General features: G+C 46.0%; 1 protein-coding gene across 1 annotated transcript; it reads left to right on the forward strand.

The window, feature by feature from the left end:
* The first annotated feature begins 3,140 nt into the window (after positions 1 to 3,140).
* LOC131306932 (uncharacterized) lies at positions 3,141 to 5,935 on the forward strand. The gene is made up of 4 exons (XM_058333363.1): positions 3,141 to 3,880; positions 4,009 to 4,234; positions 4,326 to 4,567; positions 5,713 to 5,935. The coding sequence occupies exons 1-4, from the start codon at positions 3,141 to 3,143 to the stop codon at positions 5,933 to 5,935; spliced, it is 1,431 nt and encodes a 476-aa protein (XP_058189346.1).
* The last annotated feature ends 6,865 nt before the right edge of the window (positions 5,936 to 12,800 follow it).

A 12,800-nucleotide genomic window follows, 5' to 3' on the forward strand; every position in this document is an offset into this window, starting at 1 on the left:
GCTCCATTATATTTAACCCCATCGATCATATAATCCCTGTGAGTCAACCCAAACCGGTGGTATCCATACCTCTGGAACCTGAAGCTGAACTCATGTATATTGGAGAGCCCTCTTGCCCCAATGCAACTCCTTATACTCTACAATTGGGATTGGATTTCTTCAACGAGATCATCAATGATCTCCACGATGGCCTCATACAGCCCGTTTAACTTGGTCAAACCTCAACCCGTCGTGATCCTATCTTCATCATGGTTGATTCCAACTCTTCTCAGAGTTTTGTGGATTGATTCAGGACCATGATGCCAGCTCAGCCAAAGCCAGAGCAAAAAATGGACATGCAAGCCGTAGGATGGGCAATAGCTGACAATGATGACTATGCAGCTCCCATTATTCAAGAGTTTTACCAGCTTGAGCTGGAGGGATTCCCTTTGCATCCCGACCATGTCTCGCTGCTTGAGCAAGCTCCAATCAATCACGCTTGGGATGCAGAATGGTTGTTTCAACATAATCAGGCGATGATTGATCCTTTGGATGGCCTCTCTTTGTACATACTCTTTTAGCAGCCCGAATCGGCTATCCCTGCGGAGGAATACCTGTGGGACCTTGAGCTGACTTGGCAATTCCCCATGGGTTTTGACCCCAATGCTCTCCAGGGCTACGCCTTGCCAGATCATAGGACTCACTTTGTGGAGGACGACCTTGTCCAAGAAGAGCGTCGTGTCTTGGGGGAATGCTTTTTCCCTTCTACTGTCAGCAGGTTGGTCAATACGGTCACTGACACTGAGTATGATCCCGCTCTCAACTTCATTGATGAGCTACTTCCATGCCCTTTTGCTTCTTATCCAGAGGAGGATTGCAGCATTATGGTCATGGATCTTATTCCCCCTGCTGACCTTTGGGATGTTAACGATGTAGTCGATGTTCAAGTTGGGGCGGAGGTCTGGGTTGTCAATCGGTCCTTAGTAGACGATGGCCTTTGGGATGTTCCCTTCATTACTAACCCGGAGCCTACTACAGAGGTTGCAACCGTCAAAGATTTGAACTTCTGGGACTCACTGCTGATGAAAGACTTGGCTGAGGATCTGGGACTGGATATGAAAGTACCTACTACTGCGTCGGCCGCTGATAAAGGAAAGGGTAAGTTGGGAGAGGTTCCTGCTGACCTCTGGGATGTAAACGAAGACCCTCAGGTCGTGCCTTCTTTCAGGAATGTTCACAACGTTACCAGAAGTGGATGAGTTTTTCAGCCTGCTAATTTGCAAGCTGGAAGTTCGTCCAACTCTGCTAACCAAAGGAACGAACCCATTAATTTCCCAAGGTCTGCATCGCTTGAGGCACTAGCTGGTTCTACAAGTGCAGATTTGGTTCAGAGACAATTGGAGCAGATTCCCGCTGCTATATCAATTTGGGGACTGATCTGTTCTTCCCGTGAGCATCGTCAGAAACTATGCCACACTCTATCTTGTTTGGAGGTCCCAACTGATGTCACCCCTGAGGCGATGGTATCTCTTATCCTCCCTCCTACCTCTAAGCAGACTGTCGTCTTCACTGATAAGGACCTGCTTGTTAAAGAGGTCGATCAACACTGCCCTTTGCACATTACTGTCAAATGCCGAGGACTCTGGGTTCCTACCGTCCTCATCGATAACGGCTCAGCGATCAACATTTGCCGTATGAGGGTGGCTTATCTTCTGGGACTGGCTAAGGACTTTTTGCCTTCAAATCTGGCTGTTAAGGCATACGATAGCACGCGTCGTGTGGTCGAGGGCACTCTGATGCTCAAGCTCGATGCTGAGGGCTTCAAAATGGACGTTGAGTTCCATGTCGTCCATATACCTGCAACTTTCAATCTGCTGCTGGGCAGGCCATGGCTCCATCGATTGGACATCATGGCTATGCCATCTACCCTCCATAAAAAAGTCATGCTTGGACTTCCTACCCGGCACTCTGACTATTTGCGGGGACTTGGGGATTCGCCTGCTCAAGGAGGACAGAACTCCTATTCTGGGAATTATGCATGGCGAAGAGGATGTTGATCTCGGAGGTTTCTCATTTGACACTTCCGGCTCCGTTTTGGCCATCAAAGTGGATGAGGACTTCATCATAAGCTCTATCGCATTGGACATTATGAGAAGGATGTCCTATCTGCCTGGCCTGGGTTTAAGGATTCACCAACAAAGGGTCTCGGAGTTCCCTACTTTTCCTTCATGCGAGGGCCGCTTTGGTTTGGGGTACTTTGCCTCTGCTAAAGATGCCAAGTAAAAGGGAATGTACAGGAAAAAACCTCGAACCCTCTATGGTGATCCCGATAGCTACTTTGTCCGTGAAATGGGGAATGTCGCTTACACGGGACAACCTGAGATGTTCGTCAATCTGGAGACTGGGGAGCTATTGCCCAGTTTTGAAGTGTTCGCTGATGACACCTGGTCAGGCAGCGATGAAGAGCCAGCAAAAGCGGAACACAAGAGGAAGCTTAGTCAGGTTAAGGTGAAGACTGATTGGCTGGGATCATTTGATCAGGGGAGCTTGGAGATGCTGTTCCATGAATTCTCTCAAGTGGGTTTGGCTAGGAAAGCTGAAAAGGCCGAAGTGCTCATGCTCGGGCCCGACGCCCTCGAGGATACCACCTCTCTCATCGTGGAAGCCAAGGGCAGCCTTAAAAATTGCATTTTCAAACCGCGCCTAACTTGCATTGATGACTCCTCTGAGTCTGAGTCTGACACAGAGTCTGTAGAGTCATCAAAGTCTAGCTCTAAGTCGGAGTTCATGCCTCTTGGCCCTCCATGTCATAGCTTTTATTTTGATTTGATTCTCTTGTACTTGGCAACCCTGACGGGTTTTGTGAAATGAAAGAATCATCTTCTGACTACTTCAATGATCTTTATATAAACTGTGTTGACCCCGACGATGAAGGGATAGATTTCGATGGGGAAATTCCTAAGGAAATCCGTGCCTTCATCAAAAGGGAAGATGAAAGACATGCTCAACCATTAAAAGAAGAAGTAGTTTCTATAAACTTAAAAGATGAGAACGATCCTCGGATGGTTCAGGTGGGCTCCACACTTTCAACAGAGGAGCATCGTGATTTCAAAGAGCTGCTCATTGAGTTCAGCGATGTCTTTGCATGGTCACACTAGGACATGCCAGGGATCGACCCGGAGATTGTGGAGCATCGTATCCCCTTACTGTCGGATGCGAAACCTGTGAAACAGAAGCTCAGGCGGATGAGGCCGGATTGGGTGCAGAAAATCAAGGAAGAGGTCACCAAGCAGATTGACACAGGTTTTCTCATGGTCTCTCAATACCCAACCTGGGTGGCCAACATTGTTCCCGTTCCCAAAAAGAATGGACAGATTCGAGTTTGTGTTGATTTCAGGGACTTGAACAGAGCAAGCCCCAAAGACAACTTTCCCTTGCCACACATCGATGTGCTTGTGGATAATACAGCGGGGCATGCTTTGCTCTCGTTCATGGACGACTTCTCGGGCTATAATCAGATTCATATGGCACCCGAGGACCGTGAAAAAACCACATTCATCATTGAGTGGGGCACTTACTGCTACTTGGTCATGCCGTTTAGTTTAAAGAATGTCGGTCCTACTTATCAGCGGGCTGCAACAACTATCTTGCACGACATGATGCATAAAGAGGTGGAGGTTTATGTGGATGACATGATTGCCAAGTCCAAAACTCGAGAAGGCCACATTCCTGTGCTTAAGAAGTTCTTCGAGAGGCTCCGCAAGTTTTGCATGCGCCTCAATCCACAGAAATGCACCTTCGGGGTCATAGCAGGAAATATGCTTGGTTTCATGATTACTTCTCGTGGAATTGAGGTCGATCCATCTAAAATCAAGGCAGTGCTTGAGCTGAAGCCACCGGAGTCTGAAAAGGGAGTGCGGAGTTTTTTGGGGAAGGTTCAGTTCATTAGCCGATTCATCGCCAAGTTGACCTTAACTTGCCAGCCGATATTTCTTCTACTCAAGAAAGACACCCCGTTTGTATGGACAGACAAGTGTCAAGCGGCCTTTACGTCTATTCAGAACTACCTGCAGAACCCTCCGATTTTGATGCCGCTAGCGTCGGGAAAGCTTTTGATTCTGTACTTGTCTGTGAACCCTTCATCTATGGGATGTTTGCTGGCTTAAGAAGGGGATATGGGTGTCGAAAAGGCCATCTACTACTGAAGCAAGAAGATGGTCGGATGCGAAGAACGCTACACCGCTCTGGAGAAGATGTGTTGGGCTCTTGTTTGGGCTTCCAAAAAGCTAAGACACTACATGCTGGCTTACCCAGTGAAGCTGATTTCTCGAATGGATCCTCTCAAGTATCTGTTTGAGAAACCTGCGCTTACTGGTAAATTAGCACGTTGGTTGCTCTTACTGGTAGAATTCGATCTCGAGTATGTCACGAGGAAGTCCGTCAAAGGACATGCTGTTGCGGAGTTTTTAGCGGATCATCCTGTTGATGGGCCGGAGGATTCTGATTTTGTGTTTCCGGATGAGGAGGTGCTAACGGTCGTTGAAGATGTGTGGACTCTCTACTTTGATGGGGCAGCCAACCAGAAAGGGTATTGCTTGACGATTTCATAGACCTAAAATAATGGGTTGCCCCAAGCGTAGGGCGGAGACCGACGTAGCACAATATCCGGTAAGTTCGGAGTCGAATCCACAGAGACGGTAATGTGTGCTGACTAAAAACTCGGGCTTAACTAATTTAACGGGCTCTTAGGTAGCCACCCCTTGTAATTTGATTGGGATTAACTAAAACCTATGAAATTGATTGTACTTTTCAAATAATTAAAAGGAAGGCATGGTCGTAGGGTTCATAGCTCACGCAAGCAGTCCGGATTAATCTGCTCCAATCGGTGTTCTTAAAACGTTCGATTTTAGTGAGAAAAGATACCCTGCAAGATGCGAGATCCTATGGTTGCCGTTCACCCATCCGCAGCGGAGAATGAGTTTTGGACCCCTATTCTCCCGTTCACATGGGCTCCGACAATGTCCGGATTCTTCTGGGGGAAGTATTTTTCCAATCTAAAATTATCATTTTTATTGTTTGAAAATAGAAGCAGTACCCGGACTGGCCACGGTGTGCTAATTACCCCGCGACCCTACCCAAACAACTACTCACTAATCATTGCACAAGAAACAGAAGAAACCCTAGTTTGAAACATGCTTCTATTACTCGATACGAAAAATAAATAAGAGATCCAAACCAAACAAAAATAAACGAACTACTTTTAATAAGAACACGAATTAAAACGAGTTATCGAAATGCGAGTAATTAAACAAAGTTTCAAAACTTGAAAGGAAAAGAAAATACGTACTAAACAATTTATGCCGCAACTTTCTTTTTCTTTTTCCACGGCCAGCCCCGTCCGTTTTCTCTGTTCCACGACAGCTTTTTTTTCTTTTTTTTCACGCCAGACCCCCAAAAGTCAGTAGGTTAAATTGCTTATAAAAGGCTTGAACACCTTAATCACACAAAAGCCCTTTAGATTTCATGAAATAATAAATCAACATTTCAATTTTGAATCATTTTGCATTTTAACCCCAAACTTCTTTAAAATCTTTTTTTTAATCCAAAATCTCGGACAACGGGCTCGAGCAACCTATAAATATAAAAACACATAATAAAAATCAGTTAAGAAATATAAAAGACTAATAAATGTAGATTGGAGGGCCAAAATATTTATATTTTGGCACTTATAAGGTATGGGATTGGAGTATTATTGATTACGCCTGATGGCTCTCATATTCCGCTTGCATTCAAACTCAATTTCGATGTCACAAATAACCAAGCTGAGTACGAGGTCTGTATTGTTGGCATGGAAGCTGCTCTTACTCTCGGCGTTGAAAAGCTCGAGGTCATTGGCGATTCTAATCTTGTTGTATCTCAAGCCAATGGGGACTGGAAAGTTCGTGAGAAAAGCTGAAACCTTATCATCAAGACTTGGAAGATTTTATTCCTCGTTTTAACAAGGTGTCCTTTACTCACATTCCCTGTTTGAAAAATCAATTCGCTAATGCCTTGGCAACTTTGGCTTCCATGGTCGAGCTTCCTTTGGGTGTTAAGCTTCGTCCAATCCTGATCGAACAGCGGGACTTCCCTGCATATCAGTATGTCAACGCCATCGATGATGGCCTACCTTGGTATCATGATATATGGAACTTTGTAGAGAGTGGGATGTATCCGACTGAGGCCACAAAGAAGGATCAAATTGCATTGCGAAGGTTGGTGGCTCAATACATCATTTGTGGAGGGAAGCTGTACAGGAGGTCACATTGTGGAATGCACAAACTCTGCGTCAATGGTGCTGAGGCTACCAGAATAATGAAAGAGATTTATGAGGGAATCTGTGGCCCTCGCATGAGTGGTGTCATGCTTGCTAGGAAAATTCTACGGCAGGGGTATTTTTGGTCCACTATGGAATCACAGTGTGTGGATTATGTGCGCCGTTGTCACAAGTGCCAGATCCATGCCAATCTTATGCACGCCCCTCCTTCCAATTTGTTTGGCATGACATCGCCTTGGCCTTTCTACGTATGGGGCATCGACATTATTGACATGATCAGACCGTCTGCTTTGAATGGTCATCGGTTCATTTTAGTGGCGATAGACTACTTTACCAAGTGGATGGAAGCTGAGTCTTATAAAACCTTAATTGCGGTCCAAGTTGCTCAGTTTATCAGGAAGAACATTATCTATCGATACGGTGTCCCATAGGCGTTTGTGTCAGACAATGGGTCTCATTTCAAAGGCAGGGTTTTGGAGCTCTTCAAAGAGTTCAACATCCAGATCCATCATTCAACAACCTATCGTCCTCAGATGAATGGTGCAGTTGAAGCAGCGAGTAAGAATGTCGAGACGATCAACAAGATGTCTGCAGAATCCGCCAGGGACTGGCATGAACAACTACCTCTAGCTCTTTGGGGGTATCGAACGTCAATTCGAACATCAACAGGGGCAACCCCCTTTTCCCTAGTTTACGGGATGGAAGCGGTACTCCCCATTGAGCTTGAAGTACCATCATTGAGGATCGTTACAGAATGTGGACTCACGGAATCCGAATGGCTCAGTGGAAGATTTGTTGAACTTATGCTCTTTAATGAGAGGAGGCTACGTGGCTTGTATCATGTTCAGGGGGTATTAGCGAAGAATTGCTCGGGCTTTCAACAAGAAGGTGAAGTCTCGAGGCTTAGTCGAAGGAAATATTGTTACAAAGGAAATCCGGGCCCAATCTTCGATCTTCGAGGAAAGTTCCGTCCAAAGCGTTCAGGACATTACATTATCAAGACCATCCTCTCGGGTGGAGTGGCTCAGCTCATAGACCTCGACGACAACGAGTTCAGCACTCTAGTCAACCTGGATAAACTTAAACGTTACTATTGCTGAGAGAAGCTCGTTGGGACGAAAACCACAAGGTTGGGCGGTTCCAAGCAAAAATTAGAGCAAGTCTGCTAGACTGAAAACCTAAGAAGGTAGCCTCAGCAAAAATAAATAGGCAATCAATCAAAGCTTGCTAGACTGAATACCTGAGAAGGCAGTTCTAGGCAAAAATTAGAGCCTAAAAGGAGAGCTAAAATATAGTATGAGTGAACCTTAGCCTGAACTATGTTTTGACCTGATTCCTTGAAAAGGGATACGTAGGCAATCTCTCCGTGAGATTCGGTCACATTCAATCAACTTGATCCATGGTTTCCTGCTCCAGGGTGTATCTCTATTTCAAAGCGGCGTGACATTCAACACTTGAATCAAAAGGGGAAAGTCCTTAATCTTTCAATTTTATTCAAACTACTATTTCTATTACAAAGGCTGAGCAAGTCTTCAAAACAGTTAAGCCTAAAAATAGAATGAAAAGCTAGCGGCCTTAATAGGCTTACAGTTTATTCTAGATCATTGGAGTTTTTGTCAGGAGTCAACCTATGTTTTGTCTCCTTGCAACTTCTTTCCGTAGCCATGCTCTATAGCGATGCTTGAGTCCTGTGTTGAAAGTTGGATCTGCTCCACGAAGTTGCCTCAGACCCCAGTTGTGTTCATATCCGGTCAAGTTTTGGGCGGTGAATGCCGAAATGTGGAAATTTTCAACCCCGGCTCGGTTCGGTCCTTGACTCATGCCTAGTTGACGAAGGATACAGCCTAGGATGTAGAATGTAAAACTGGACAGCCCGGCAATCACCATTCTCTCGAAGCCCGCAGAGTTTGTAGCCATGTTTGGGATATTCAAAGCTGTGTGTCTTCAGTTGATTTCGTTTGGTGACACTTCCGTCATGAACTGGAACCATGCTTCCTCAGACATCTCTGGATAAATCAATCCCCGTTGATGCATCCGGCTCAACAGATGAGGCCAGATCACCTCAGAAGCCGCAATTAGTCCGAGTTTGTCTGACAGCCATAGCTACATGAGCGAAAAGACAAGTAAGGAGCCATATAAAACTTGAACGGAAAAACAAGTGGGTAGCTCCTATTAGTCCTATATAGCCTTAGCTGAGAGTTGAGGTAAAAACAGAATGTGTGAAAGCCGAAAAAAGGTGAGCTGAGTGAGAGTTTACCTGCAATAGGAGTGGACTACCACTGAATATGTTTGTTTGGCTAGTAGAAACCAAGTCCAAACCTATGAGTGTTTTCGCGAGAACCAGTGGCACCACATTCCTCCGTGCGCCCATTTGAGCGGCGACACTCACCAGTGAAGGATTAACCCGCCCGTCTAGTGATATAAGCAGATACGCGGCTAACACGCAGATCGACAGAGCAAATCGGCGCTTGGCCTATGCAGCGGTATCTCCTGTGTTGCCTTCGGGCCGGTACCACTCCATTAGGTGCATCACATTGATTGGGTCGCTGCTCAACATGCTTTCTGCTGCTCCTCCTGAGATGTTTAGGCTGGTTTTCAAAACCTTTGGCATACTTTTTCTGTACGGCAGTACGACAATCACGCTGGAAGCAAAGCCTTGGAGATACGCCTGGAATTCCTCCACGGAAGGGCACGGCTCGTCGTCCCTGAATCTGAATACATGGACATCTGGATCCTAGAACCGTAGTACGGCCCATAGGATTTCGGGACAAAGCCTTACGCTTCGAAGAAAACGGAAAACGGCTAGGCCGTGGGTCCGGAAGGATAACCAGTCGCCCGCGACGAATGCCTCTAGCCAGGGGTCGATGAGAGTTGGAAGAGGATTTTCCATTGATATGTGAAGCTTTCCATCTGGTGGAATATCTTGCATTCACAAAGGCTTTTGTCTTTTATAGGAAAAGGATGAGAAATATCCCTCTTTTTTCCAGGAGAAATATCCAAGCAAGGTGCCCTCCATCCCTTCAACACAAGGGCACACCTCTGTGATGTCTTAGAGATATCTTGGACGGCCAAGGGTGATAACAAGGCCTGCAACCTTTCAACCTCTGAATGAGTCAAAATTGGCAGCTGTGATAGGTATTTACTAGCGCGCGCCTGTGTGGTATTCACGCACGCGTGAGTGAAACACGCACACCTGGATCACTTCGTCGCGCGTGGGTTAGCCCTTTTCCCTGCCAGGAAGACAGATTTTGGACTTTTTGCAATTCCAGCAGGTTGTTACAGGTATTTATGACTGTGTCGAAGTGTTGATTCTGCAATTTAGCGCTAAATGGGATGTTCTCTTATTGAGCATGCCAAGCTTAAAGGCCATACAACAAAATTCAAAGCAAACAATAAGGGCGAAGAAAATGCTTGAACCACCCAACGGCTCTCGAGTTTATTCTCAATACAAGTGGAGCTCTCCTCAGGATTCAGTAGTAGCCTCCGGGTCTTGCTTCTATTTTCGATCGAAGCCACATCACGTAAAGACTGTCCAGCCAGTCCATGAAACTCGGGTTAGGACTCAAGAGTACCCTGCTACTCCAGCTCCTTCAGTAATCTCACAGCGTCTGAACATCGAAATTGGGCAGTTGGAAGTTCTTAGTTCCAGCTTTGTGCAAACCTTGGCTTATACCTAGCTGACAAAGTATACGCCCCGGGATGTAAAAGGTAAAGTTCGCTAAACCGGCAATTACCATTCTCTCAAGACCTGCGGAATTGATGGCCATCTCCGGCATGTTCAGCCAGGGGCATCTCCAGACAAAGTCATCAGACTGTAGGTCATGCAGGAAGGCATACCACTCAAGCATTCCCCTCTCAGGGTACAACGGAGATCTTTCAAGCATGTGCCTAGGAAAGTGATCGAAACCTACCTGAGGTGCCTCGAGCAAACGCACTTTGTCCGACAGCCAAAGCTACATGAGTGTAAAAACAAGTAAGAAGCCAGATAAAGCCTGAGTGAAAAAAGTGAGCTGAGTGAGAGTTTACCTGGAGCAAGCGCGGGCTACCGCTGAATGTGTTGGTCTGGCCGTTTTTTGAACAAATCTAAACCTATTATAGTTTCAGCCAGGACTGTGGGAATGATGTTCTTTCGAGCTCCCATCTATGATGCTATGCTCACTAAGCTAGGACTGACTTTTTCGTCAGCAAGAATTAGCATATACGCAGCTAGGGCGCAGATTGAAAAGGCGAAACGTCCATGTGCCTGCTCGACATGGTTTTCTAAAATCCCGTCTGGGCCATACAGCTCAATCAGGCGCGCAATGTCCAATTCGCTGTCGTGAATGATACTGGCCGCCAGCTCTTTTGAAATGTTTAGTGTCATCCGCAGCAGATGACTCATGTTCTCTTGGACCCGTGGGACAGCAAGTATGTGGGAATTCACGAAACCTTGGAGATAGGTTTGAAACTCCTCCACTGTGGGACATAGTTCGTCGTCATAATACCGAAAGACGTGCATGATTGGATCCCAGTGTATCATAGCAGCTTCGAGGAGCTCGGGACGTGGCCCCACCTATCGGAGATCACGGATGGAGGCTAGTCCTCGTGACCGAGGGCTCGTCCAATTGGTTTCAAACCTTGTGAGCCAAGGGTCAATCAAAGCGGGCAATGGGCTTTCCATTGAGAAGGATGGAAGGTGTTTTGTGATTAAAAGGGAAGGGTATACCCTATAATGTTGTTAGTACCTCTCTTTTATAGGCAAAATATCAAAAATATCGTCCTTGGTTCTTGTGCCGGAAGATAAGTTCAAGGCATAGGTGTCCTACCACCTTGCAATGCAAGGACACCCTCCCCTACAGCTTCAAGACAGTCTGCAGTCCGTTTGGTGGGATGACAAGGCTTCTTGTGCCTTAATGGAGTGATCTGGTCAAACAAAGGCAGCCTAGCAGTGAATGAATGTCACACGACTGTCTCATTTCTGCGCGCGAGGGTATCTCCATCGCGTGCAACCCAGTCCATCGCGTGCGTATGCAATGTGCAGATCTACAGTTTGCAGCAGCTACTGATCTGATTTTGGCATTTTTGGTTCCAAAGGTCTTTTGGCACTTTTGATGATTCTAGCAAGTCATCATAGGCATATGTGACTGTATCCAAGCATCGGATTCAAATATTGCGCTTAACGAAGATTTTGGACCTTCGGAGGCTCGTTTCAAGTTTAGATTGAGGTTTCGGGAGGTCAAATTTCATTCTGAGGGTTTTCGCCAAGTTCTATCATGCCGTACAGGTCATATGGACCTAATGTGACTGTACGGAGGTGTCCATTTCAGTCTGGGACATAATTGAGTCACACTTTGTGTCTTTTGTCCATTTTTGCGACATTTTTAGCACTTTTTGGTCTAAGTCTTGTTCTGGGACAATTTTCTTAGTTCCGTCGAGTCGTATAGGTCATGTTATGCGTATGTGACCTTTTAGAAGTGTCAGTTTTGTCTAGAGTGGAATATTTTGGATTTTGGCTCATTAATGCCCAAAATTTCATTATATTTCCCGCATCCTCGTATCCTAGTCGTATCCTAGGGTTTATTTCAGTTTTTCATTCGAGCTAGTCACTCCAGTACATACACTTGTGTCTGTGAACAGTCTCAGTGCGTTGTCAATACAAGTTTGGTATTAGCGGTGAGTGTTTGTTCTCTTTTTAAACATTACAAGAGTAAATAAACCGTCAAAATGCAAATTTTATAGCTACCATGATCTATCCATGTCAAAATAGAGAAAGTTGTTGTATGTACGACACTTTAGCCAATCAAAAGCATCACGTCAACTAAGGCACATCCTCCCTCAAGTCAAAAGGGCACGCAGGCCAGGTGCTAATGTCAAAAGGGCACATTCGTCCTCTATCAAGCTATCTACTTGGGCACGCAGGCCCGAAAGCAAAAGTCAAAATGCATAAAGTAAAGGACGCTCAATGGTAGCCCTCAGCACTCTGCGAGCCATTCGTCGTCGTCTTCATCCTCTCTAGGGTCTTTCTTGTACCCTGGATCGTCGACGGAGTCTTCAGAGCCGTTGCTAGTAGAAGAGCGCTCCTCGTTCGACTGCTCCTCTCTCTCTCCCTCCTCTTCTTTTCCTTCTCTTTCTTCTTCTTCCTCGCTCTCTTCCTCAGATATCTCAGGCAGAATTAGTCATTTCTTGCGAACCGGCTCATCTTGCGTTGGCTTCTCGCGCATCTTGATGTGGTATTGCCATTCTGCCCGTGCCATAGCTTCCTTGGCCGCCCGCAGGTCTCCGACTGTCTAGCATGTGCTTCTTGTTTGCCGTTGTGTGGTGGCCGGAGGTGCAGGGGCCTTTGTTGCCATCTTCTTCTGTGGAGGGTCCCGTGCGCTTTTCCTTCTAGGCACCGCCCTTCCCTTTTCCTACATAGTCATTTCAGTTTAAAGCATTAGAATACATTGTGCATATTGTATGTCAAATGTTTGAAAACAGGTACGTTCTATCAAAGGCTATCTATTGGCTATCAAGGGCTATCAAAGTA

The sequence above is a fragment of the Rhododendron vialii genome, chromosome 11a, assembly GCF_030253575.1.
Source record: "Rhododendron vialii isolate Sample 1 chromosome 11a, ASM3025357v1".
Classification (NCBI taxonomy): domain Eukaryota; kingdom Viridiplantae; phylum Streptophyta; class Magnoliopsida; order Ericales; family Ericaceae; genus Rhododendron; species Rhododendron vialii.

Bases quoted from the DNA above. Each gene is read 5' to 3' on its own strand.
- LOC131306932 (XM_058333363.1), top strand. From the start codon at position 3,141: ATGCCAGGGATCGACCCGGAGATTGTGGAGCATCGTATCCCCTTACTG. The intron at 4,235-4,325 runs GTGTTGGGCTCT...GATCCTCTCAAG, and splicing joins TACACCGCTCTGGAGAAGAT to TATCTGTTTGAGAAACCTGC. The intron at 4,568-5,712 runs GTATTGCTTGAC...GGCACTTATAAG, and splicing joins GGGGCAGCCAACCAGAAAGG to GTATGGGATTGGAGTATTAT.